At 67.0% G+C, this 26380-nt stretch overlaps 2 protein-coding genes across 2 annotated transcripts; both read left to right on the top strand.

Annotated features, from left to right (window-relative positions):
* The first annotated feature begins 163 nt into the window (after positions 1–163).
* Positions 164–14466, top strand: LOC146764810 (glycogen phosphorylase, muscle form). Its single transcript, XM_085563473.1, has 20 exons — positions 164–959; positions 1915–2016; positions 2243–2321; positions 3044–3147; positions 3362–3493; positions 4147–4258; positions 4512–4594; positions 4938–5081; positions 5157–5249; positions 5401–5547; positions 6211–6374; positions 7186–7300; positions 7831–7932; positions 8030–8177; positions 9193–9251; positions 9922–10063; positions 11025–11232; positions 12410–12544; positions 12762–12828; positions 13871–14466. Exons 1-20 carry the CDS (start codon positions 717–719, stop codon positions 14021–14023), a joined length of 2532 nt encoding a protein of 843 aa, XP_085419599.1. The 5' UTR covers positions 164–716; the 3' UTR covers positions 14024–14466.
* A 251-nt stretch (positions 14467–14717) lies between these two features.
* On the top strand, positions 14718–26188 carry LOC146764811 (RAS guanyl-releasing protein 2-like). The gene is made up of 17 exons (XM_085563600.1): positions 14718–14789; positions 15653–15740; positions 16092–16194; positions 16624–16689; positions 17164–17283; positions 17806–18022; positions 18805–18978; positions 20087–20203; positions 20852–21136; positions 21898–21975; positions 22859–22972; positions 23348–23463; positions 24104–24239; positions 24375–24411; positions 24864–25037; positions 25133–25191; positions 25664–26188. Exons 2-16 carry the CDS (start codon positions 15668–15670, stop codon positions 25186–25188), a joined length of 1866 nt encoding a protein of 621 aa, XP_085419726.1. The 5' UTR covers positions 14718–14789; positions 15653–15667; the 3' UTR covers positions 25189–25191; positions 25664–26188.
* Positions 26189–26380: the final 192 nt, after the last annotated feature.

Below are 26380 nucleotides of genomic sequence, written 5' to 3' on the forward strand. Positions count from 1 at the left end.
TGAATAATTACCGAATAATTACCCTGCACGTCGTGTTAGGGGCGTGGCTCCGCTCAGGCTCCGCCCCCCTCATGAATATTGAAGCAGCCGCGCGCTCAAAGCGGCCGGGGCGCCGCTGCCGCCGCCCCCGGCCCGGAGCCCCCCAAGTCCTAAACCCCCAAAATCGGGAGACCCCCCCCCTAAAATCCGGAGCCCCCCGGACCACCCCAAAACCCGGAATCCCTCTCGGCCTCCCCAAAAACCCGGAGCCCCCCGGACCCCTCCAAAACCGGACCCCCGGAGCTCTCCCAGCCCGGATCCCTGCGGACCCCCAAACCCGGAGCCCCCCAGCCCGGATCCCTGCGGACCCCCAAACCCGGACCCCCGGAGCCCCCCAGCCCGGATCCCTGCGGACCCCCAAACCCGGACCCCCGGAGCCCCCCAGCCCGGATCCCTGCGGACCCCCAAACCGGAGCTCGGAGCCCCCCAGCCCGGATCCCTGCGGACCCCCAAACCGGAGCTCAGACCCCCGGAGCCCCCCAGCCCGGATCCCTGCGGACCCCCAAACCCGAGCTCGGAGCCCCCCAGCCCGGATCCCTGCGGACCCCCAAACCCGGAGCTCGGAGCCCCCCAGCCCGGATCCCTGCGGACCCCCAAACCCGAGCTCGGAGCCCCGGAGCCCCCCAGCCCCTAGAGCCCCCCTGCCTCTCCAGAGCCCCCCTGCCATCCCTGTCGCCATGTCGCGGCCGCTGACGGACGCGGAGCGGCGGCGGCAGATCAGCGTGCGGGGGCTGGCGGGGCCCGAGAACGTGGGGGAGCTGAAGCGCAACTTCAACCGGCACCTGCACTTCACCCTGGTCAAGGATCGCAATGTCGCGACATCGCGCGACTACTACATGGCGCTGGCACACACCGTGCGCGACCACCTGGTGGGGCGCTGGCTGCGGACACAGCAGTACTACTACGAGAAAGACCCCAAGGTGGGGTTTGGGGGGTCCTGGGGGGTCCTCAGAGGGTCTGGGGGCTGCACAGTCGGTGGTGCTGCCGTGGGAAAGACCCCAAGGTGGGGTTTGGGGGGTTCTGGGGGTCCTCAGAGGGTCTGGGGGCTGCACAGTCAGCGGTGCTGTCATGGGAATGACCCCAAGGTGGGGTTTGGGGGGGGTTCTGGGGGTCCTCAGAGGGTCTGGGGGCTGCACAGACAGCGGTGTCACCATGGGAAAGACCCCAAGGTGGGGTTTGGGGGGGGGTCTGGGGGTCCTTAGAGGGTCTGGGGGCTGCACAGACAGCAGAGCTATAAAGAGAAGAACCCCAAAGTGGGGAGAAAGGGGATTTTGGGGGGTCCTCAGAGGGTCTGGGGGCTTCACAAACAGTGGTGTCACCATGGGTAAGACCCCAAGGTGGGGTTTGGGGGGGGTTCTGGGGGGGTCCTAGAGGGGTCCTAGAGGGGTCTGGGGGCTGCAGACCCAGCAGTGAATAAAGAGAAGAAACTCAAAGTGGGGGGAAAGGGGATTTTGGGGGGGGGTCTAGAGAGGTCCTGGGGGTTCCTGGAGGGATTTGGGGGGCTCCTGGGGGGCTCCATGCCCAACAATGCTACCGTGGGAATGACCCCGATGGGGGGGGGGGGTCACCAGGAATCGTGGGGTGGGGGGCTGTGGGTTTGTGGGGGTCTCATGTCTGGGAGGGGGAGATTTTGGGAGTGCGAGTTTGGGGGTGCATTTGTTGGGAGGGGGGTCAGGACTGGGGGGGTCCTTCCCCCCCCATCCCCAGTTAAATTTATCCTGACCTTTCCCGCTGCCCCGGCCGCTGCCATTTAATCCCGACACCGGATAGCGGGGGGGCGGCGGGGCCGGGAGGGGGGCCCGGGGGCACGGGGGTGGCCGTGACCCCCGGTGACCCCCCCCCGACCCCCCCGCGACCCCCTGCCCCCCCTTTTAGCGCATCTATTACCTGTCCCTGGAGTTCTACATGGGGCGCACCCTGACCAACACCATGGTGAACCTGGGGCTGCAGAGCGGCTGCGATGAGGCGCTCTACCAGGTTTGGGGGGGCACGGGGTTCTGGGGGGCTCTGAGCGGTTTGGGGGGCTGGGGAGGGGTCGTGGGGCGCTGCAGAGGGGCTGCGATGTGGGGCTGCCCCTGGGGGTGGGGTTGGGATGGAATGGGGGTGACACGGGGGGACAGAGAGGGGACGGGGGGGAGGGAGGGGATGGGGACGTTTTGGGGTCCCCCCCACCCAAGCCCCGCTCTGTTGTCGCCATCCCCAGCTCGGGCTGGACATGGAGGAGCTGCAGGAGATCGAGGAGGACGCGGGGCTGGGCAATGGTGGCCTGGGGCGGCTGGCAGGTGACAGCAGGGGGGTCCCCAGGGGGCTGGAGGGGACCCCGCGATGGCCACGGCCCCCCCAATGTCCCCACGATGTCCTCCCCTCTCAGTGACCCCCCGATCCCCGGGATTGTCCCCAGGATGTCCCCGGTGTCCCCCTCCCCACTCGGTGACAGCCCCGGCCCCAGGATGGGCTCGGCCCCGGGATTCCCCCGCCATGCTCCTGTCCCCCCGTGTCCCCACGGTGTCCCCACGGTGTCCCCACGGTGTCCCCACGGTGTCCCCGATGTGCCCGGTGACATCTCCCTGCCACCAGCCTGTTTCCTGTCCTCGCGTGTCCCCCCGTGTCCCTTGTGTCCCCCACTGTCCCGTGTCTCTGATCCCAGTGTCCCCAGAGTCCTCACCCTGTCCCAGTGTTCCCAGTCTCCCTGATCCCAGTGTCCCTGACCCTGTCCCAGTGTCCCCAGTGTCCCTGATCCTGTCCCAGTGTCCCTGATCCCAGTGTCCCTGACCCTGTCCCTGTGTCCTCAATGTCCCTGACCCTCTCCCAGTGTTCCCAGTGTCCCTGACCTGTGCCCCCAGTGTCCCTGACCCTGTTCCTGTGTTCCCCCTCAATGTCCCTGACGGTGTCCCCCATGTCCCCAATGTCCCCGTGTCCCTGGCGGTGTCCCCCGTGTCCCTGACGGTGTCCCGGTGTCCCTGACGGTGTCCCGGTGTCCCTGACGCTGTCCCCGTGTCCCCAGCCTGTTTCCTGGACTCCATGGCCACCCTGGGGCTCGCTGCCTACGGTTACGGGATCCGCTACGAGTTCGGGATCTTCAACCAGCGAATCGCGGGGGGCTGGCAGGTACGGGGGGTCCCGGTACCGGGGGTCCCGGGGGGGGGGGGCGCAGGTACCGGGGGTCTGGGGGGGCAGGTACGGGGGGTCCCGGGAGGGGCGGGTATGGGGGTCTGTGGGTGGGTTTTGGGGGTCTGTGGGTGGATTTGGGAGTCTGTGGGTGGATTTTGGGGGGGGTCTCTGGGTGGGTTTTGGGGGGGGTCTCAGGTGTCCGGCCCCCCAGGTGGAGGAGGCCGACGACTGGCTGCGCTACGGGAACCCCTGGGAGAAGGCCCGGCCCGAGTACACGATCCCCGTGCACTTCTACGGGCGCGTGGAGCACGGGCCCAGCGGCGCCAGGTGGCTGGACACGCAGGTGGGCACCGCTGGGCACAGCTGGGCACAGCTGGGCACCGCTGGACACAGCTGGGCACCGCTGGGGACAGCTGGGGACAGGGGACAGTGAGATGTGTGTGAGGGCACAGCTGGGCACCGCTGGGCACAGCTGGTGAGAGCGATGTGGGGGTACCGAGGTGACAGGGGGAACACAGTGTCACACACACACAGGTGTCACACACACAGAGTGTCACACACAGGTGTCACACACACACACAGGTGTCACACACACACACACAGTGTCACACACACAGGTGTCACACAGGTGTCACACACACAGTGTCACACACAGGTGTCACACAGTGTCACACAGGTATCACACACACACAGTGTCACACACACACACTGGTGTCAGACACACACACAGGTGTCACACACACACAGTGTCACACACACACACAGTGTCACACACAGGTGTCACACACACACAGTGTCACACACACACACAGTGTCACACACAGGTGTCACACACACACACAGTGTCACACACACACACAGTGTCACACACAGGTGTCACACACACACAGTGTCACACACACACACAGTGTCACACACAGGTGTCACACACACACAGGTGTCACACAGGTGTCACACAGGTGTCACACAGGTGTCACACACGCGTGTCACACGCAGGTGGTGCTGGCCCTGCCCTACGACACGCCCGTCCCCGGCTACCGCAACAACACCGTCAACACGCTGCGGCTGTGGTCAGCGCGCGCCCCCAACGACTTCAACCTCAAGGACTGTGAGTGCCCCGAACCCCAAAACCCTGAACCCCAAATCCCCCCGAACCCCAAATCCCCACTCTGCTCCCCCAAATCCCCTCCCTGCTCCCCCAAATCCACCCCCAGCATCCCAAATCCCCTCCCAAACCCCAAATCCACCCTCGGCACCCCAAACCTGAACCCTAAATCCACCCTGCTCCCCCAGATCCCCCCCGGGACCCCCCCACGCTCGGGGGTCCCCTGGGCCCCCCCTGATCTCTCTGCCCCCCCCAGTCAATGTCGGGGGGTACGTCCAGGCCGTGCTGGACCGAAACCTGGCCGAGAACATCTCCCGGGTGCTGTACCCCAATGACAACGTGAGAAACGGGGGGCTGGGGGTCCTGGGGGGGGCTGGGGGGCTCTGGGAACACCGGGGGAGCAGGGGCACCCCCAAACCTGCCGGGGAGCATCAAAAATATCCCACAAATAATGGGGAGGGGTCCTGGGAATCCCTAGTTGGGGGGGGGGGTCACCCCCAGTTTTCCAAAGGGAAGGAGTTTTGGGGGCTGTTTTGGGGTCTCACGGGGGGGCACCCCCAGTTTTCCAAAGGGAAGGAGTTCTGGGGGCTGTTTTGGGGTCTCACGGGGGGCCACCCCCAGTTTTTTGAAGGGAATGAGTTTTGGGGGGTTGTTTTGGGGTCTCACGGGGGGCCACCCCCAGTTTTTCGAGGGCAAGGAGCTGCGGCTGAAGCAGGAATATTTCGTGGTGGCGGCCACGCTCCACGACATCGTCCGGCGCTTCAAATCCGCCAAGTTCGGCAGCCGCGACCCCGTGCGGAAATCCTTCGAGAGCTTCCCCGACAAGGTGAACCCCGAAAGCTCCGGGGACCCCCCCCCAAAAATCGGCCCCGGCCCCGCTGAGCCCTCCCGCCCGCCGCAGGTGGCGATCCAGCTGAACGACACCCACCCCTCGCTGGCCATCCCGGAGCTGATGCGGATCCTGGTGGACGAGGAGCACCTGGGGTGGGACCAGGTGGGTGGGGGGGACACGCCCGGACCCCCACGCCCCTCCCCAAATCACGGGGGAGGGTCCCTCAAAACCCGCGGGCCACGTTCCGCATCCCCCCCCTGGGTGGGGGGCACCGGGGGTCACTCCGGGGGTGTCCACGCGTGTCCCCCCGCAGGCGTGGGACATCACGGTGCGCACCTGCGCCTACACCAACCACACGGTGCTGCCCGAGGCGCTGGAGCGCTGGCCCGTGCACCTGCTGGAGTCGCTGCTGCCGCGGCACCTGCAGCTCATCTACGAGATCAACCAGCGCTTCCTCGACGTGAGCGAATTGGGGGGGGTCCCGGGGGTCGTGGGGTGTTGGGGCACCCCGGGGGTTTGGGGATCCGGGGGTCGTGGGGTGTGGGGGGACCCCGGGGTCATGGGGTCCCGGGGGTCGTGGGGTGTGGGGGGAACCCCGGGGGTTTGGGGATCCGGGGGTCGTGACGTGTGGGGGTCTCTGTGGGTCCATTATCCCTGGGGGTTTCAGGAGGTCTCAGGGGGTCTCTGTGGGTGGGGTGTCCCTGGTGGGGTACCTGGGGGTGTCTCAGGGGGTCTCCGTGGGTCCCTTGTCCCCGGGGGTGTCCCGGGGGGTCTCTGTGGGTATCTCAGGGGGTCTCCGTGGGTCCCTTGTCCCCGGGGGTGTCCCGGGGGGTCTCTGTGGGTATCTCAGGGGGTCTCCGTGGGTCCCTTGTCTCAGGGGGTCTCTGTGGGTGGGGTGTCTCAGGGGGTCTCTGTGGGTCCCTTGTCTCAGGGGGTCTCTGTGGGTCCGTTGCCCCTGGGGCTGTCTCAGGGGGTCTCTGTGGGTGGGGTGTCCCTGGGGGTGTCTCAGGGGGTCTCTGTGGGTCCGTTGCCCCTGGGGCTGTCTCAGGGGGTCTCTGTGGGTCCCTTGTCCCCGGGGGTGTCCCGGGGGGTCGCGGGGGTCCTGACGCGCCCCCCACCCCAGCGCGTGTACGCGCTGTTCCCGGGGGACCTGGAGCGGCTGCGGCGGATGTCGCTGGTGGAGGAGGGCGCGGTCAAGCGCGTGAACATGGCTCACCTGTGCATCGTGGGCGCGCACGCCGTCAACGGCGTGGCCGAGATCCACTCGCAGATCCTCAAGGACAGCGTGTACGACCCCACCCGGGCACCCCAAATCCCACCCGGGCGCCCCAAATCCCCCCCGATCCCCCCTCCCCAACCCGCGTTCTGCCGCGATAGCGGCACCTGGATCTGCTCCCGGATCCCGGGACAGCTCCGGCCCCGGGACCCCAAACCTGTCCCTGTCCCCCAAATCCCCCCTGTCCCCCCAGACCCCAAACCTGTCCCTGTCCCCCCAGACCCCAAACCTCTCCCTGTCCCTCCAGAACCCCAAATCCCCCAGACCCCAAACCTGTCCCTGTCCCCCCAGACCCCAAACCTCTCCCTGTCCCCCCCAGACCCCAAACCCGTCCCTGTCCCCAAAACCCCCCTTGTCCCCCCAGACCCCAAACCTGTCCCTGTCCCCCCAGACCCCAAACCTGTCCCTGTCCCCCCAGACCCCAAACCTCTCCCTGTCCCTCCAGAACCCCAAATCCCCCAGACCCCAAACCCGTCCCTGTCCCCCCCAGACCCCAAACCCGTCCCTGTCCCCCCAAACCTGTCCCTGTCCCCCAGAACCCCAAATCCATCCCATTCCCCCAGAACCCCAAGTTCCCCCCCAGACCCCAAACCTATTCCAATCCCCAAATTCACCCCCCCCGTCCCCCAAGGACCCCAAATCCATCCCTGTCCCCCAGAACCCCAAATCCCCCGTCCCCCCAAATCCATCCCATTCCCCCAGAACCCCAAATCCCCCAGCCCCCCGGGTGTCTCCACGTCCCCCCAGCCCCCCGGGTGTCTCCACGTCCCCCCAGCCCCCCGGGTGTCCCCACGCCCCCCCACGCCCCCCGTGTCCCCCCAGCTTTAAGGATTTCTATGAGCTGGAGCCCCACAAGTTCCAGAACAAAACCAACGGCATCACCCCGAGGCGCTGGCTGGTGATGTGCAACCCCGGCCTGGCCGAGGTCATCGCGCAGGTGAGGGCACCTGGGGCTCACCTGGGATCACCTGGGGGCACCCAGGGGCACCTGGGGCTCACCTGAGCTCACCTGGGGGCTCACCTGGGGGCTCACCTGGGGGCTCACCTGGGGGCTCACCTGGGGCTCACCTGGGGCTCACCTGGGATCACCTGGGAATCACTTGGGGGCACCCAGGGGCACCTGGGGCTCACCTGGGATCACCTGGGAATCACCTGGGATCACCTGGGAATCACCTGGGATGATCTGGGAATCACCTGGGGGCACCTGGGAAAAGCTGGGATCACCTGAGGCTCACCTGAAGCTTACGTGGGCTTATCTGGGGTTCACTGGGAATCACCTGGGGCTCACCTGGCCTCACCTGAGCTCACCTGGGGCTCACCTGGGATCACCTGAGCTCACCTGAGCTCACCTGGGGCTCACCTGGGATCACCTGAGATCACCTGAGCTCACCTGGGGCTCACCTGGGCTCACCTGGGAATCACCTGGGGCTCACCTGGCCTCACCTGGGGCTCCCCCCACCTCTGCAGCGCATCGGGGAGGATTTCGTGTCCGACCTGGACCAGCTGCGGCGGCTCCGGGACTTCGTGGACGACGAGAGCTTCATCCGGGACGTGGCCACGGTCAAGCAGGTACGGGGGGCCGGGGGGTCCCGGGGGGGCTCCGGGGGTGCCGTGGGGGTCCCGGCCGCGCCCCCAGCCCCCCTTTTTTTGCCCCCCCAAACCCCAGGAGAACAAGGCCAAGTTCGCGGCGTACCTGGAGAAGGTGTCGGGGGTGCGGGTGAACCCCGCCTCGCTCTTCGACGTGCAGGTGAAGCGCATCCACGAGTACAAGCGGCAGCTGCTGAACTGCCTGCACGTCATCACCCTCTACAACCGTGAGTGGGGGTCCCCGAAACCCCCCCGGGACCCCCCGACTCGGGGAGACCCCCCCCAAATCCCCCAAAATCCCCCAATCCCCCCAAAATCCCCCAAAATCCCCCAATCCCCCCAAAATCCCCCAAATCCCCTGAGAAACCCCGCCCTGGGTCCCCCCGAACCCCCAATTCCTGCACGTCATCACCCTCTACAACCGTGAGTGGGGGTCCCCGAAACCCCCCGGGACCCCCCGACACGGGGAGACCCCCCCAAAATCCCCCAATCCCCCCCAAATCCCCTGAGAAACCCCGCCCTGGGTCCCCCCGAACCCCCAATTCCTGCACGTCATCACCCTCTACAACCGTGAGTGGGGGTCCCCGAAACCCCCCCGGGACCGCCCGACTCGGGGAGACCCCCCCCCAAATCCCCCAAAATCCCCCAATCCTCCCAAAATCCCCCAAATCCCCTGAGAAACCCCGCCCTGGGACCCCCCCGAACCCCCAATTCCTGCACCTCATCACCCCCTACAACCCTGAGGGGGGTCCCCAAAATCCCCCGGACCCCTCCCCACTCGTGGAGACCCCCCCCAAACTCCCCAATTCTGGACCCAGCCCCAGAAACCCCCCCGGACCCCTCCCCACTGCCCCCACCGGAGCGGGGACCCCCCAAAATCCCCCAAGATCCTCCCGGGACCCCCCAAAATCCCCCAAGATCCTCCCGGGATCCCCCAGAATCCCCCCAAATCCTCCTGGGAGCCCCCAAAATCCTCTTGGGACCCCCCAAAAAAACCCTGGATCACCCTGGGACCCCCCCAAAATCCCCCAAATCCTCCTGGGACCCCCTCAAAATCCCCCTGGGACCCCCTCAAAATCCCCCAAATACTCCTAGGACCCCCCAAAATCCCCCCGACCCCCCCGGTACAACCCCCCTGGACCCCCCCAAACTTCCCCCAAACCCCTCGGGGACCCTCTCTGATTTTGGGGGGGGTCTCCCTTGACTCGTGCCCCCCCATTTTGGGGTCTCCCCCAATTTCAGGGATCAAGAAGGACCCTGGGAAACCGTTCGTGCCCCGAACCATCATGATCGGGGGCAAGGTGGGGGTTTGGGATTTTGGGATTTGGGGATTTTTTGGGATTTTGGGATTTTGATATTTGGGGGTTTTTTGAGGGTTTTGGGATTTGGGTGTTTTTATTTTGGGGATTTGGTGTTTTGGGATTTTGGGGTTTGGAGGTTTTGGGATTTTGAGATTTGGGGGTTTTTTTTGGGGTTTTGGAGTTTTGGGATTTTGAAGTTTTGGGATTCTGGAGTTTTGGGATTTTGGAATTTTGGGAGTTCGGGGTTTTGACGTTTTGGAGTTTTGGGATTTGAGATTTGGGGGGAGTTGAGTTTTGGGGTTTTTTTGGGGTTTTGGGGTGGGGGTTTTTTTTGGGTTTGGGGTTGTTTTTTTGGGGTTGGGTTTTTTTTTGGGTTTTGGGTTTTTTTTGGGATTCTGGAGTTTTGGGATTTGGGGTTGTTTGGAGTTTTGGGATTTGGGGGTTTTGGGGATTTGGGGGTTTTAGGATTTTGGGATTAGGGGGTTGTTTGGAATTTTGGGTTTTGGGGATTTGGGGTTTTTGGGATTTTGAGTTTTTTGTGTTTCAGAGAGGTGTCAGGGGCTCCATTTTGGTTTGGGTCGGGGGTCCATGGTGGGTGCAGGATCTCTCTGTGGGTGGGGCGGGGGTCCCCGAGGGTTTTCGGGGTCGCTGAGTTTTGGGGTGCCCCCAGGCTGCCCCCGGGTACCACATGGCCAAGATGATCATCCGGCTGGTGACGGCCATCGGCGACGTGGTCAACCAGGACCCGGCCGTGGGCGACCGCCTGCGGGTGTTGTTCCTGGAGAACTACCGCGTGTCGCTGGCCGAGAAGGGTGGGCACCCCAAAAACCCCCCTGAACCCCAAAAACCTCCTGAACAACCCCAAAATCCTCCCTGAACCCCAAAACCCCCCTGAACCCACCCCAAAATCCCCAACCTGCCTGCGGGTGCTGTTCCTGGAGAACTACCGCATGTCGCTGGCCGAGAAGGGTGGGCACCCCAAAAACCTCCTGAACCCCAAAAACCTCCTGAACAACCCCAAAATCCTCCCTGAACAACTCCAAAAACCCCCTGAACCCACCCCAAAATCCTCCCTGAACCCACTCCAAAACCCCCCTGAACCCACCCCAAAATCCCCAACCCGCCTGCGGGTGCTGTTCCTGGAGAACTACCGCGTGTTGCTGGCCGAGAAGGGTGGGCACCCCAAAAACCCCCCTGAACCCCAAAAACCTCCTGAACCCACCCCAAAATCCCCTGAACCCCAAAATCCTCCCTGAACGAACCCCAAAATCCCCCTGAACCCACCCCAAAAACCTCCTGAACCCCAAAATCCTCCCGAATCCACCCCAAAATCCCCCTGAACCCCGAAAACCTCTCTGAACCCACCCCAAAATCCCCTGAACCCCAAAATCTTCCCTGAACCCACCCCAAAAACCTCCTGAACCCACCCCAAAAACCTCCTGAACCACCCCAAAATCCCCCAATATAACCCAAATACACCCCAATACATCCTGATATCCCCCGATATAACCCCGATACACCCCAATATAACCCCGATACACCCCGATATAACCCAAAACCACCCTGATATAACTCCTATATAACCCTGATATCACCTGATATCCCCCAATAGAACTCAAATACACCCCGATATCTCCCGATACACCCTGATATAACTCCTATATAACCCTGATACACCCCGATATCCCCAATATAACCCAAATACACCCCAATACATCCTGATATCCCCCGATATAACCCCGATGCTCACCGCGCTGCCCGCGCTGCCCGCAGTGATCCCGGCCGCGGACCTGTCGGAGCAGATCTCCACGGCGGGCACCGAGGCCTCGGGCACCGGGAACATGAAGTTCATGCTGAACGGGGCGCTGACCATCGGCACCATGGATGGTGCCAACGTGGAGATGGCCGAGGAGGCGGGCGAGGAGAACCTCTTCATCTTCGGCATGAGGGTGCCCGACGTGGAGGAGCTCGACAGGAAGGGGTGGGGGTCTGGGGCTGGGGGTGTGAATATCACAGGGGGGTCTGGGGGCTGTGGGTCTGGGGTCTGGAGTCTGGGGCTGGGCTGGGGGTGTGAAAACCACAGGGGGGTCTGGGGGCTGTGGGTCTGGGGTCTGGAGTCTGGGGCTGGGCTGGGGGTGTGAAAACCACAGGGGGGTCTGGGGTCTGGGGGTGTGAATACCACAGGGGGGTCTGGGGTCTGGGGGTGTGAATACCACAGGGGGGTCTGGGGGCTGTGGGTCTGGGGTCTGGGGCTGGGGGTGTGAATATCACAGGGGGGTCTGGGGTCTGTGGGTCTGAGGTCTGTAGGTTTGGGGGTCTGGGGTCTGGGCATGTAAATACAACATGGGGGTCTGGGGTCTGCAGATCTGGGGTCAGGGTCTGCGGGTCTGGGGTCTGTGGGTGTGAAAACCACAGGTGGGGCTGGGGTCTGGGATCAGGGCCTGAGGTCTGTGGGTCTGGGGTCTGTAGGTTTGGGGGTCTGGGGTCTGGGCATGTGAATACCACATGGGGGTCTGCAGATCTGGGATTTGGGGTCTGGGGTCTGTGGCTTTGGGGGTCTGGGGGTGTCAATACCACACGGGCACAAAACTGAGCAGGGGGGGAAGCCCAGAGGATTTTGGGGGGGGACCCCCTGAACCCCCGAAAACGCCCCAAAAACCCCCCAGGACCCCCCCCAGAACCCCTCAGGACCCCCCCAGGAATCCCCAAACCCCCCGGGGCCCCCCCCAAACCTCCCCAAAAACCCCCAGGACACCTCCCAAAAACCCCTCAGGACCCCCCAGGAATCCCCAAAACTCCCCAGAACCCCTCAGGAGCCCCCCAGGACCCCCCCAGGAATCCCCAAACCCCCCGGGGCCCCCCAAACCTCCCCCAAAACCCCCCAGGACCCCCCCCAAACCCCCCAGGACCCCCCCCAAACCTCCCCAAAAACCCCCAGGACCCCTCCCTAAAACCCCTCAGGACCCCCCAGGAATCCCCAAACCCCCCCAGGACCCCCCTCAAAACCCTTCAGGACCCCCCCAGGAATCCCCAAAACCCCTCAGGACCCCCCCAGGACCCCCCCAGAACCCCCCCAGGAATCCCCAAACCCCCCCAGGACCCCCCTAGAACCCCTCAGGACCCCCCCAGGAACCCCCAAACCCCCCCGAACCCCCCAGGTACCGGGCCCAGGAGTTCTACGAGCGCCTGCCCGAGCTCCGCCAGGCCGTGGACCAGCTCAGCTCCGGCTTCTTCAGCCCGCGCCAGCCCGACCTGTTCCGCGACATCGTCAACATGCTGATGAACCACGACAGGTCGCGACAGGAGCCCTGGGGGGGGGGGGATATCGCGATAGGGGCGCGGTCCGCAGGGTGGGGGGTGGTTGGGGGTCCCGCAGGGATGGAGGAATGGGCTGGGCTGGGCTGGGGGGGGGTGATGAGGGATGTCGGGGTTCATATCGCGATAGGGGGGGGTCCGGATAGATGGATGGTGGTCCCACCACCCAATTTTCCGTCCTGCCCCCCCCCCCAGGTTTAAGGTGTTCGCGGATTATGAAGCCTACGTGAAGTGCCAGGAGAAAGTCAGCGCGCTCTACAAGGTGGGGACCCCTCCCCAAAAATGACCCCCCCACTCAAAAAACACCCCCTGAGTGACCCCCAAAGCGGGATCCTCCAAAGGACCCCCCAAAAATGACCCCCCCTGAAAAAACACCCCCTGAGTGACCCCCAAAGCGGGATCCCACAAAGAGCCCCCCCAAAATGACCCCCCCCTCAAAAAACACCCCCTGAGTGACCCCCAAAGCGGGATCCCACAAAGGGCCCGCCAAAAATGAACCCCCCACTCAAAAAACACCCCCTGAGTGACCCCCAAAGCGGGATCCTCCAAAGGGCCCCCCAAAAATGACCCCTCCCTCAAAAAACACCCCCTGAGTGACCCCCAAAGCGGGATCCCACAAAGGGACACCCCCCAAAGCGGGATCCTCCAAAGGGCCCCCCAAAAATGACCCCCCCCACTCAAAAAACACCCCCAAAGGGACACCCCCAAAACGAGATCCCCCAAAGGACCTCCCCAGAAGGGACCCCTCCCAAAAAACACCCCCTGAGTGACCCCCAAAGAGACGACCCCCCAAAAAGGGACCCCTCTCTAAAAACACCCCCTGAGTGACCCCCAAAACGGGATCCCCCTAAGGGCCCCCCAAAAATGACCCCCCCCTCAAAAAGCACCCCGAGTGACCCCCAAAGAGACACCCCTCCAAAGGGGCACCCCCAAAACGGGACCCCCCCAGGAGACCCCCCAAAAAGGGACCCCCGAAGTGACAACACCCAAAGGGTCCCTCCCCAAAACCCCCGCGAGGTTTGGGGGGGGAGTCCCCAAAACCCTGCAGGGGGCACGGAGGGGTTGTGGGGGGGGTCGCTAAACCCAAGGGAGGACCCGGGGGGGGTCCCCAAAACCCCGTGAGGATGAAAATGGGGGGGGGGCACCCAGGGGTTCCCCAGGTGCGGGGCACCCCAAAACCCCGTGGGGACACACGGGGGTGGGGGCGGTACGGGGGTCTGGGGGTGTCTGGGGCGGAGCGGGCGGGGGTGTGGGGGTGGGTTTGGGGGTCCCCCCGCTGTGAGCCCCCCCGGGACCCCCCCCAGAACCCGCGGGAGTGGACCCGGACCGTGATCCGGAACGTGGCGGCCGCGGGGAAGTTCTCCAGCGACCGGACGATCGCGCAGTACGCGCGGGAGATTTGGGGCTGCGAGCCCAGCCGGCAGCGCATCCCCGCCCCCGACGACCCCCGCGAGTAACGGGGACCCCCCCCCACCACCACCGGGGGAACCCCCCCGGAATTCCCCCGGACCGGGCACCGCTGAACCCCGCACCCCAAATCCCCCAAATTCACCCCAGAGCATCCCCGGCAATTGTGGGGAACCCCAAAACGCGGACCCCCCCCCCATCCCACCCTGTGCCTTCATTCCCCCACAAATTGGGGGGGGGTCCCCAACTGTCCCGCCCACCTGGGACCCCCCAGCACGCGCCCCGCACCCCCAAATCTCTCCCCGGGGGGGGGGGTTCAGGAGACCCCCGAGTTTTGGGGCAGTTTTGGGGCTCCCTTGGTTGGTTTGATTTGATTTGGGGCGGGGGTCTCCCCGGCGCTGCGGGAATTGGGGGGGGGGAAGTGGGAAACAGGGGGGTCCCCCCCAAAAAGGAAGAAAAAAAAGGAATTAAAGGAAGGGAAAAGAAAAGGCAACGAGAGAAATGCGGTGTTTGTTTCTCGCGGGCGATTTTGGGGTGCCCGGGGGGGTGAGGAGGAGTTTGGGGTGCTCGGGGTGGGGGCGCTTGGGGGGTCCGGGGGGCTCTGGGGCCTCGCCCCCTCCCCAGGGCGGTGCCGCCGCCGTTCTGTTGAACCACAAACCACTTCCCCCCCACCCAGGAACCCCCAAAACCGCCCGGAGCCGCCCCAAACCCGGCTCCGCCCCCCCCATCCCCCGGGGCACCCCAAAACCCCCCCCGGACCCCCAAATTCCGGGCCCGCCCCTCGCCGCGTCCAACCCGCCGCGGCCGCCGGAGCAGGTGGGGCTGGAGCGGGGGTCCCGGGGGGTTTTGGGGGGGTCCCGGGGGGTTTGGGGGGGTCTTGGGCGGTCCAGGGGGGTTTTGCGGCGTCCCGGGGGTTCTTGGGGGGGTCCCGAGAGGTCTCGGGGGGTCTTGGAGGGGTCTCGGGGATTCTTGGGGGGGTTTTGGGGGGTCCCGGGGTGGGGGGGGGATCAGAGAAACGCGTGGGAGAAGCCGGGACCCCCCCCCGAGTGTCTCCCCAGACCCCTTCCCAGTCCCTCCCAGTGCTCCCAGTTTCCCGGGATTTCCCCATCCCAGTTGCTCCCAGTTGCTCCCAGTTGCTCCAGCACCCCGCATTCCAACGCTCCCAGTTCCCCTCGTGCCGGGGGTAGCGAGCTCCCAGTATCCCCCAGTCCCTCCCAGTATCCCCCAGTCCCCCCCAGTCCCCCCCAGTCCCCCCCCAGTCCCTCCCAGTATCCCCCAGTATCCCCCAGTTCCCTCCCAGTATCCCCCAGTTCCCTCCCAGTATCCCCCAGTCCCCCCCAGTCCCTCCCAGTATCCCCCAGTTCCCTCCCAGTATCCCCCAGTCCCCCCAGTCCCCCCAGTCCCCCCACCCTGGGGTGCTCCGGAACCGGGGCTCAGGAAGCGCCGCCTTATCGGGGTGCAGCACCCGGCGAGGGAAAATTTGGGGGGGGTCGGGGCCCCCAACCCCCCCAAATTACCCTGAAGGAGACCCCAGGACCCGCCACTCCCCCAAACTGGGACCCCCAGACCCCTCCCAGCCCCCCCAAGGGACCCTCAGGACTTGGGGACCCCCAGCTGCGGTTTGGGGGGTCCCGGCCGGTCTCTGGTGCTGACCCCACCCCCAAATCCCTCCCCCCCAGTTTTGGGGTCCCACCATGAGCAGCTCCCTGGACCTGGACCGAGCCCCCACCCTGGACGAGCTTCTGAGGGGCTGCGTCGATGCCTTCGGTGGGGGGGACCCCGATTTTGGGGGGTCCGGGGGGGGGTCCGGGGGTTTCGGGGAGTCCTTGAGCTCTGGGGGGGCTCCGGGGTTTGGGGACCCCTCGGATTTGGGGGGTCCTGAAGTTTTGGGGGTTCCTGAGTTTGCGGGGGGAAGGTTTGGGGGATCTGGGGGGGATTTGGGGGATCCTGGGGGGGATTTGGGTTTTGGGGGGGTTCTGACCTCTGAGGTGTCCCTGAAGCCTGGGGAGCCCTGGGGGGGCGGGGTTGGTGTTTTGGGGGGTGCGGGGTGGAGTTGGGGGTCCCAGGGAGGGTCTCTGGGGTCTCTGTGGTTTTGGGGTGACCCCCCCGCCCCCCCAGACGCGCAGGGGAAGGTTCGGGACCCCCAACTCGTCCGACTCTTCCTGGCCACGCACCCCTGGTACCTGCCCCAGGCCGAGGTGGCCGCCAAGCTGCTGACCCTGTATCCTTGGGGACCCCCCCGCGACCCCCCAAAACCCCCCGCGACCCCCCGGGACCCCCAAATCCCGCGGGTCCCCCCCAAACTTCCTGGGATTTCCCCCAAAAATCGAGTACCCCTCGTACCTGCCCCAGGTCAGGGGGGGCTGGCAGCTGCTGAGGTTTTCTCCTTGGGGATCCCCCCGCGACCCCCAAAACCCCCCGAGACCCCCTGGGACACCCCCAAATCCCCCAGGACCCCCCCGACCTCCCTGAAATCCCTTTCATTGACCCCTTGGGACCCCCTTGAATTTTGGGGATCCCCCACAAAATCTCCCTGGAACGCCCCCCACACTCCAGACCCTCCCTGCCCCGAGCCCCCCCAAACCCCAGGACCCCCCCAAACCCCAGGACCCCCCCAAACCCCCGCGCAGGCTCCTTGACCCCCCCGCAGGGTGCAGGATTCGGGGGGCTCGGCCGAGGGTCCCTCCCTGCGCCTCAAGATCGGCCACTTGGTCCGGTGAGTGACCCCAAAACCTCCACGGGACCCCAAAAACTCCTGGGACCCCAAACCCCCCCGGGACCCCAAACCCCCCGGGACCCCAAAAACTCCTGGGACCCCAAAACCCCCTGGGACCCCAAAACCCCCGGGACCCCAAAAACTTCCGGGACCCCAAAACCCCCCGGGACCCCAAAACCCCCTGGGACCCCAAAACCCCCCGGGACCCCAAAACCCCCCCGGATCCCCCTGGGGACCCCCAGATCTCCTTGAGGACCCCCAGATACTTTCTGGGGACCCCCGGATCCCTCTGGGGACCCCAACATTTCCTTCCTGGAGACCCCCAGATCCTTTCTGGGGACCCCCGGATCCCCCTGGGGACCCCCCCAATTTCCAGGGACCCTCCAAACCCTTCCTGGGGACCCCTCGGGGCCCCCCCGATCCCTTCTGGGGACCCCCGAGTTGTGGGGTCCCCCTGACCCCCCCTTTTCCCAGGTACTGGGTCCGGGCGTTCCCGCGGGAGCTCTCGGGGGACCCCCAGGTTTTGGGGCGGCTGCGGGAATTGGGGGCGGCGCTGGGGGGGGACCCCGAAACCCCCCTGGGCCTCGAGAGCCTGTAGGTGAAAAAGGGGGGGGGCTCGGGGATTTGGGGGGGTCCGGAGGGGTCACGGGGTGATGGGGGGGCACAGGGAGGGAAATTTGGGGTACAGGGGGGACACGGGGGGGGGCACAGGGGGGACACGGGTTTGGGGGGGCACAGGGAGGGAAATTTGGGGTACAGGGGTCACGGGGTTTGGGGGGGCTGGGGGGGCACAGGGAGGGAAATTTGGGGTGGAGGAGGCACAGGGACGGGGGGGGACATGGGTGGGGGGCACGGGGGGGACACGGGTGGACACGGTGGGGACACGGGGGGTCAGGGGGGGACACGGGTGGACACGGTGGGGACACGGGGGGACACGGTGGGGACACGGGGGGTCACGGGTGGACACGGTGGGGACACGGGGGGACACGGGGCACACGGGGGACACGGGGCACACGGGGGACACGGGGGGACACGGAGGGGACATGGGGCACACGGGGGACACCGCGGGACGGGCACATCGCGTCCCCCGGCACTCGCGCGTGTCCCCGTGCGCAGCCCCGAGGAAGGTGACGATGCCGAAGGTGACGATGGCGGGGGTGACAGTGGCGGGGGTGACAGTGGCGGTGGCACCGGAGCTGTCCCCGGGGGGGGTCCCGCGGGGGTCCCGGCGCCCCCCCGCGCGCGGTTCTCGATGCTGCTGGAGCCGCTGGAGCCGCCCGAGCTGGCGCTGCTGCTGACGCACCTGGAGCACCGCGGCTTCGGCCGCCTGCGCGTGAGTGGCCTGCGGCACCTGGGCACACCTGGGGGCACACCTGGGGGCACCTGGGCATGCCTGGGGCACCTGGGCACACCTGGGGCACCTGGGCACACATGGGGCACCTGGGCACACCTGGGGCACCTGGGCACACCTGGGGGCACACCTGGCGGCACACCTGGGGCACCCGGGGGCACCTGGGCACACCTGGGGCACCTGGGCACACCTGGGGCACCTGGGCATGCATGGGGCACCTACGAGCACACCTGGGCACGCCTGTGGGACGTCTGGGCACGCCTGGCACACCTGGGGCACACCTGGGGGACACCTGTGTGCGACACACCTGTGCAAAACACACTCGTGTGACACCCGCCCCCTGCCCCGCCACATCCCCTGAACCCCGATGTCCCCGATGTCCCCCCGTGTCCCCAGTGTCCCCAATGCCCCCCGTGTCCCCAGTGTCCCCCCGTGTCCCCCGTGTCCCCAATGCCCCTGATGTCCCCAATGTCCCCCGTGTCCCCAGTGTCCCCCCGTGTCCCCAGTGTCCCCAATGTCCCCAATGTCCCCAGTGTCCCCAATGTCCCCAATGTCCCCAATGCCCCCCGTGTCCCCAGTGTCCCCAGTGTCCCCCCGTTTCCCCAGTGTCCCCCCGTGTCCCCAGTGTCCCCAATGTCCCCAATGTCCCCAGTGCCCCCAATGTCCCCAATGTCCCCAATGCCCCCCGTGTCCCCAATGCCCCCAGTGTCCCCCAATGTCCCCACTGTCCCCAGTGTCCCCAGTGTCCCCCCGTGTCCCCCCAGCTCCGGGACATCCGCGCCTTCGCGCGCTCCGCGGGCACCTCGAGCTCTCCCGCGCTGCGCCGCTTGGTGGCGCTGTCCAACGGCCTCTCGCGCTGGGTGCAGCTGCGCGTGCTGCGCCCCCTGGCGGCCCCGCAGCGCGCGGCGGCGCTGGGGCAGTGCCTGCAGCTGGCGCAGGTGAGACCCCCGAGGGACCCCCGAGAGAACCCCGAGGGACCCCCGAGAGACCCCCGAGGGACCCCCGAGGGACCCCCGAGAGAACCCCGAGGGACCCCCGAGAGACCCCCGAGAGAACCCCGAGGGACCCCCGAGGGACCCCCGAGAGAACCCCGAGAGAACCCCGAGGGACCCCCGAGGGACCCCCGAGTGACCCCCGAGAGACCCCGAAGTGACCCCCAGAGTGACCCCCGAGAGAACCCCGAGTGACCCCCGAGGGACCCCCGAGTGACATCCGGGAATGACCCCCGAGGGACCCCCGAGTGACCCCCGAGGGACCCCCCGAGGGACCCCCGAGTGACCCCCGAGGGACCCCCGAGTGACCCCCGAGAGAACCCCGAGTGACCCCCGAGTGACCCCCGAGAGAACCCCGAGTGACCCCCGAGTGACCCCCGAGAGACCCCGGAGTGACCCCCGAGAGAACCCCCGAGTGACCCCCGAGGGACCCCCGAGTGACCCCCGAGGGACCCCCGAGGGACCCCCGAGAGAACCCCGAGGGACCCCCGAGGGACCCCCGAGAGACCCCGGAGTGACCCCCAGAGTGACCCCCGAGAGAACCCCGAGTGACCCCCGAGGGACCCCCGAGTGACCCCCGAGAGAACCCCGAGGGACCCCCGAGGGACCCCCGGAGTGACCCCCGAGGGACCCCCGAGGGACCCCTGAGGGACCCCCGAGGGACCCCTCGAGTGACCCCCGAGTGACGTCCGGGAATGACCCCTGACCCCCGGGAATGACCCTTTACCCCCGGAGTGACCCCCGGAGTGACCCCTGGGAGTGACCCCCGGAGTGACCCCTGGGAATGACCCCTGACCCCCATAACTGACCCCCTGACCCACCGCCCAGGGGCAGCGCCTGCACCTGGCCCAGGCGAGACCCCCAACCCATCACCCCAAACCGACCCCCAGCACTGAGCGACATTCCCACAAAACTGTTCCACAGCCCCCAGCCCTGCCCTAAGACCCCCAAGCCCTGCCCCACAGACCCCCCCAGACCCCCCCAGCCCTGCCCCATGGTCCCGACCCTCAGCAAGGCCCCCCTGCCCCCCCACATCTGCCCCCCACCTCCCCAGAGCCTCCTGGAGCTCCGCAACTTCAACTCCCTGCTGGCCGTGGTCGGGGGGCTCGGCCACGGCTCCATCGCGCGGCTGCGCCGGACCCTGACGCTGCTGACCCCCCCCCTTATCCAGGTGGGGGTCCTGGGGGCACCGGGGGGGTCCCCGAGGGGGCACACGGGGGGGGCGAAGGGGTTGTGGGGCACCTGTGGGTTCTGGGATGCCCCGGTGGAGGCTTTGGGGGTGTCCTGGGGGTGGTCCTGGGGGTGTTGAGGAGCATTTGGGGGTACTGGGGGGTCCTGGAAGGCACATGGGGGTCCTGGGGGTGTTGAGGGGCATTTGAGGGTACTGGGGGGTCCTGGAAGGCACATGGGGGTCCTGGGGGTTTTGAGGGGCATTTGGGGGTACTGGGGGGTCCTGGAAGGCACATGGGGGTCCTGGGGGTGTTGAGGGGCATTTGAGGGTACTGGGGGGTCCTGGAAGGCACATGGGGGTCCTGGGGGTTTTGAGGGGCATTTGGGGGTACTGGGGGGTCCTGGAAGGCACATGGGGGTCCTGGGAGGATCCTGGGGGAGTCGCAGGGGGCGCGGGAAGGTCCGGGAGGGTCCTCGTGGGGTTTTGGGGGAGGCACGAGGGGGATGTGCCCCCCCGGCTCTGCTCAGTTCTAAAATGTCCCCCCCGTGTCTCTCCCTGTCCCCGTGTCCCCGCTCTGTCCCTGTGTCCTCTGTGCCCTCCTGCGACCCCCCCCCGCACCCCAATTCCCCCCACCCGGTGCCCCCCCAGCTGTGGGCACAGCTGGCCGAGGCCGTGGGCTCGGGGGGGAACTACCGGGGCTACCGGGCGCTGCTGGAGGGCGCGGGGGGCGCGGGGGGGTTCCGGGTGCCGGCGCTGGGGGTGCACCTGCGGGACCTGGTGTCGCTGGAGGCGGCGCTGCCGGACTGGGGGGGCCCGGGACGCCCCCACCCCAATAAACTGCGGGCCCGCTTCGCCCTGCAAGGGGCGCTGCTGGCGGGGCGCGAGCAGGGACCCCCCGGGACCCCCCACCCCGACCTGCTGCGGCTGCTGGAGGTGAGACCCCGCTGCGGCCCCCAAAAACACCCCCAAACCCCTCCCGGGACCCCCAAACTCCCTCCTGGGACCCCCCGGGATCCCCCACTCTGATCTGCCCCACTCCACCCCCTCCAAACTCCCCTCTACCCCTCCTGTCCCCCCCCAAAACCCCCAGAATGCCAAAACCTTCCTGAACTCCCCCTCCCAAACCTGCCCTGCCCCCCCTCAGATCTCCCAAGCTTCCCAGCCCCCCAAAAGGCCGCGACCCCCCGAACCGCCGCACCCCCAAAACCCCCGAATCCCCGCAGTCCCAAACCCCCGAACCCCCCAAATCCCCCGATCCCAAACCCCCCGAACCCCCGGATCCCCAGATCCCCGAACCTCCGCACCCCCAAAGCCCCCCCCCCAAACCCCCGAACCCCTGAACCCCCGAACCCCTGCACCCTCCGCAACCCCCAATTCCCGGAGCCCCCCGAACCGCCGCACCCCCAAACCCCCGAACCCCCGAACCCCCAAACCCCGGAACCCCCGGATCCCCAGATCCCCGAACCTCCGCACCCCCAAAGCCCCCCCCCAAACCCCCGAACCCCCGAATCCCCGAACCCCAAACCCCCGAACCCCGAAACCCCCAAACCCCCCCGAACCCCCGAACCCCCGAACCCCCGAACCCCCGAACCCCCCCAAACCCCCGAACCCCCCCCAAACCCCCGAACCCCCAAACCCCCCCGCACCCCGCCCCGCCGCCCCCGCGCCCCTGCAGTTCCCGCCGTGTCCCGCAGGTGTCGCTGGCGCTCGGGCCCAGCGAGGAGCAGCTCCACCAGATGTCGCTGCAGCGCGAGCCCCGCGAGAGCGCCCCCGTGAGGCCGGGCGGGGAACGGCAGCGGGGAGCGGGGGCACGGGGGCGAGGGAGGGGAACGGGGGGCGAGGGAGGGGAGGGGGCGAGGGAAAATGGGGGAGAATCAAAATGGGGGAGAGTGGGGAACGGGGGGCGAGGGAAATGGGGGAGAATCAAAATGGGGAGAGTGGGGAACGGGGGGCGAGGGAAATGGGGGAGAATCAAAATGGGGGGAGTGGGGAACGGGGGGCGAGGGAGGGGGGGAGCGAGTGAAAATGGGGGAGAGGGGGAAATGGGGGTGAGTGTGGGGAGGGGGGCGAGTGGGGGAGAGGCGAGTGAAAATGGGGGAGAGTGAGGGGAACGGGGGGGCAAGTGAGGGAAAATGGGGGCGAGTGAAAATGGGGGAGAATCAAAATGGGGGCGAGTGAAAATGGGGGAGAATCAAAATGGGGAGAGTGGGGAACGGGGGGCGAGGGAAAATGGGGGAGAATCAAAATGGGGGAGAGTGGGGAAATGGGGGTGAGTGTGGGGAGGGGGGCGAGTGGGGGAGAGGCGAGTGAAAATGGGGGAGAGTGAGGGGAACGGGGGCGCAAGTGAGGGAAAATGGGGGCGAGTGAAAATGGGGGAGAATCAAAATGGGGGCGAGTGAGGGGAAATGGGGGCGAGTGGGAAAGGGGGGACGAATGTGGGGAAGGGGCGAGTGTAAAAAAGGGGGGCGAGTGTGGGGCAGGGGGGGATGAGCGAGGGAAATGGGGGCGAGTGAAAATGGGGAGAGTGTGGGAAAGGGGGCGGGTGTGAAAATGGGGGGGACGAGTGTGAAAAGGGGAACGGGCGTGCAATGGGGGGTGAGTGTGCAATGGGGGCAGGGGGCTGTGACCCCCTGACGCCCCCTCCCCTCCCCACAGGCCGGGCCCCCCCCGGAGCTGCCCCCCGCCCTCCCCCCCGAGCGCTGGGTCCTGCCCGAGCCCCCCCGGCCCGACCCCGCGGGGCTGCGGCCCCGCCTCGAGCAGCTCGTGGAGGTGCGGGGGCTGGGGGGCTGGGGGGGCTGGGGTGAATTTTGGGGGTTGGGGTGAATTTGGGGGGTGGCTGGGGTGAATTTTGGGGGGCTGGGGTGAATTTTGGGGGGGCTGGGGTGAATTTTGGGGGGGCTGGGGTGAATTTGGGGGGCTAGGGGGGGTTAGGGAGGATTTGGGGAGGGGGGCTCGGAGGAATTGAGGGGCGAGGGGGGGCTGGGGGGTGAGGGGAGGGGTCCTTAGGGAGAGTTTAGGGGTTCAAGGGGTCCCGAGGGATTTGGGGGGCGGGGGGGGGGCTGCGGTGATATTTTGGGGGTCTCGGGGGGGGTCTCGCAGAGGATCCGAGGTGACTTTTTTTTTTTTTTTGGGGGGGGGTCTCAGTCCATTTTCCGGAACTTCGACGTGGACGGGGACGGGCGGATCTCGGTGGAGGAATTTGGGATCGTGCGGGAAAACTTCCCCCACCTGCCCCCCTTGGGGGAGCTGGACACCGACATGTGAGACCCCCCCCCCCCCCGGGACCCCCAAACCCCCCAGAGCCCCCCCGGGACCCCCAAACCCCCCAGAGACATCCCGGGACCCCCAGAGCCCCCCCAGGACCCCGAAACCCCCCCGGGACCCCCAAAACCCCTCCGGGGACACCCCCAACCCCGCCGGGACCCCCAAAACCCCTAGAGCCCCCCCGGGACCCCCAGAGCCCTCCCAGGACCCCCAAACCCCCCAGAGTCCCCCCGGGACCCCCAACTCTCCCAGAGACATCCCGGGACCCCCAGAGCCCCCCCAGGACCCCGAAACCCCCCCGGGACACCCAAAAACCCTCCGGGGACACCCCCAACCCCGCCGGGACCCCCAAAACCCCCCCAGGACCCCCAAAACCCCTCCGGGGACACCCCCAACCCCGCCGGGACCCCCGAAACCCCCCCGGGACCCCCAAAACCCCTCCGGGGACACGCCCAACCCCGCCAGGACCCCCAAAACCCCTCAGTGACCCCCAAACCCCCACCAGAATCCCCAAATCCCTCCTGAGCCCCCACCTGCCCCCCCCCGGGGATGAGCTGAGCCCCCCCCCCGGGGACCCCCAAAACCGGGACCCCCTCCCCACCCGGAGCCTGCTGTGACCCCCCCGTGTCCCCCCAGGGACGGGGGGCTCAGCCGGGGGGAGGTTCTGGATTATTTCCTGCGCTGCAGCCAGGGACCCCCCCCGGGACCCCCCCACAATTTCCGGGGGCTGCGGGGGCTCCGCGCGGGGCCCTGCGAGACCTGCGGGAAACTGGTGAGCGCGGGGGGGCCGCGACCCCCCAAAAATCCACCCAAATCCCCCCCCCGAGCACGGCTGGGGAATGGGGACCCCCCCCCCGGAATGGGGGCGACCCTCCCTGACCCTTCCCTCCCTGATCCCCCCCCCCAGATTTGGGGTCTGCACAAGGATGGGATGGAGTGCAGCGGTGAGTGGGGGGCTGGGGGTCCTGGGGGGCTCTGGGGGGGGTCTGGGGGTCCTGGGGGGGGTCTGGGGGTTCTGGGGGGGGTCTGGGGGTTGAGGGGGTCTCGGTGCAATGGGGATTTTGGGGGGGCTTTGGGTGTGACGGGGGTTTTGGGGGGTTTTGGGGGGGTTCTGGATGTCGTGGGGGTCTCTGGGTGTGAGGGGGGTTTTGGGTGGGGGCTGGGGGGTTTTGGGGGGGCTCGGTTTTGGGGGTCTCTGGGTGTGAGGGCGGTTTTTGGGGGGTCTCTGAGTGCGATGGGGGTTTTGGGGGCGGTTTTTGGGGGTCTCTGGGTGCGATGGGGGTTTTGGGGGCGGTTTGGGGGGGCTCTGGGGGTCTCTGGGTGCAATGGGGGTTTTGGGGGTGGTTTTTGGGGGTCTCTGGGGGTCTCTGGGTGCCAGGGGTCCCGGTGCCCCCAGGCTGCGGGCTGCGCTGTCACATCGGCTGCCGGGAGCGGCTCCGCCCCGAGTGCCGCCGCCGCGCCCGGAGCGTCGCCGCTGCCCCCCCGGGCCCCCCCGGGCCCCCCAAATCCCGGCCCCGCTCCCTCAGCCTCTCCCTGCCCTGGCCCCGCCGGGCCTCGCTGCGCCCCCCAGGTGGGACCCCAAAACTCGCCCCCCCCCTCGGGACCCCCATTGAGGGGACCCTGAGGTGGCCGGGACCCCAAAAATGACCCCCCCGACCCCCCCAGAGCCCCCCGAGGAGGCGCAGGGGGACGAGGACGGAGTTTTTGACACCCACCTGTGACAGGTACCGGGGTGGGGGGCCGGGACCCCCAAATTGGGGTCCTGGGGTCGGGGTCCCTCCAAATCGGGGGGTCAGACACCTGGGACCCCCCCCAAATTGGGGTCCTGGGGTCGGGGTCCCTCCAAATCGGGGGCTCAGACACCTGGGACCCCCCCCCAAATTGGGGTCCTGGGGTCGGGGTCCCTCCAAATCGGGGGCTCAGACACCTGGGACCCCCCCCCAAATTGGGGTCCTGGGGTCGGGGTCCCTCCAAATCAGGGGGTCAGACACCTGGGACCCCCCCCCCAAATTGGGGTCCTGGGGTCGGGGTCCCTCCAAATCGGGGGGTCAGACACCTGGGACCCCCCCCAAATTGGGGTCCTGGGGTCGGGGTCCCTCCAAATCGGGGGGTCAGACTCCTGGGACCCCCCCCCCCAAATCGGGGTCCTGGATGTTGGGGTCTAATACTGACACCCCCCCCCCCAAATTTCCACAGGGTCCCGAAGGCTCCAACCCCCCCCGACCCCGGCTGACCCCGGACCCCCCCTCACCCCTTGGATTTGGGGGGGTCCCAGCCCCCCTCCACGATTTGGGGGTGGGTTTGGGGGTCTCTGCGTGTCCCGTGGGAATAAACTCCGTGTCCGTGTGTCCGGCTGGGGGTCCCTGCGTGGGGGGTTCCTGTGGGGCAGCGTGAGACCCCCGCCCCCGGGGAGACCTGGGGGGGATTTGGGGGGGATTTGGGGGGGTCCCTGGGGGTCTCTGGGGGTCTCTGTGGGGCAGCCTGGGGGTCGCGATGCCCGTGGTGGGGGGGGGGAGGTTTGGGGTGATGTTTTTGGGGTGATGTTTTTGGGGGGGTTTGGGGAGATGTTTTTGGGGGTGTTTGGGGTGATGATTTTGGGGTGATGATTCTGGGGGGTTTTAGGGTGATGTTTTTGGGGGGGTTTGGGGAGATGATTTTGGGGTGATGATTTTGGGGGTGTTTGGGGCGATGTTTTTGGGGTGATGATTTTGGGGGTGTTTGGGGTGATGATTTTGGGGGGGTTTGGGGTGATGATTTTGGGGGGGTTTGAGGGTGATGATTTTGGGGTGATGATTTTGGAGGGGCTTTGGGGGTGATGTTTTTGGGGGGATTTGGGGTGATGTTTTTGGGGCGATGATTTTGGGGTGATGATTTTGGGGGGGTTTGAGGATGATGATTTTGGAGGGGCTTTGG

Source organism: Lonchura striata, chromosome 31 (genome assembly GCF_050655825.1).
Source record: "Lonchura striata isolate lonStrDom1 chromosome 31, ASM5065582v1, whole genome shotgun sequence".
NCBI classification, from domain to species: domain Eukaryota; kingdom Metazoa; phylum Chordata; class Aves; order Passeriformes; family Estrildidae; genus Lonchura; species Lonchura striata.

Bases quoted from the DNA above. Each gene is read 5' to 3' on its own strand.
- LOC146764810 (XM_085563473.1), top strand. From the start codon at position 717: ATGTCGCGGCCGCTGACGGACGCGGAGCGGCGGCGGCAGATCAGCGTG. The intron at 5,548-6,210 runs GTGAGCGAATTG...CCCCCACCCCAG, and splicing joins TCAACCAGCGCTTCCTCGAC to CGCGTGTACGCGCTGTTCCC. The intron at 7,301-7,830 runs GTGAGGGCACCT...CCACCTCTGCAG, and splicing joins TGGCCGAGGTCATCGCGCAG to CGCATCGGGGAGGATTTCGT.
- LOC146764811 (XM_085563600.1), top strand. From the start codon at position 15,668: ATGAGCAGCTCCCTGGACCTGGACCGAGCCCCCACCCTGGACGAGCTT. The intron at 17,284-17,805 runs GTAGGTGAAAAA...CCCCGTGCGCAG, and splicing joins CCCCTGGGCCTCGAGAGCCT to CCCCGAGGAAGGTGACGATG. The intron at 25,038-25,132 runs GTGGGACCCCAA...CGACCCCCCCAG, and splicing joins GGCCTCGCTGCGCCCCCCAG to AGCCCCCCGAGGAGGCGCAG.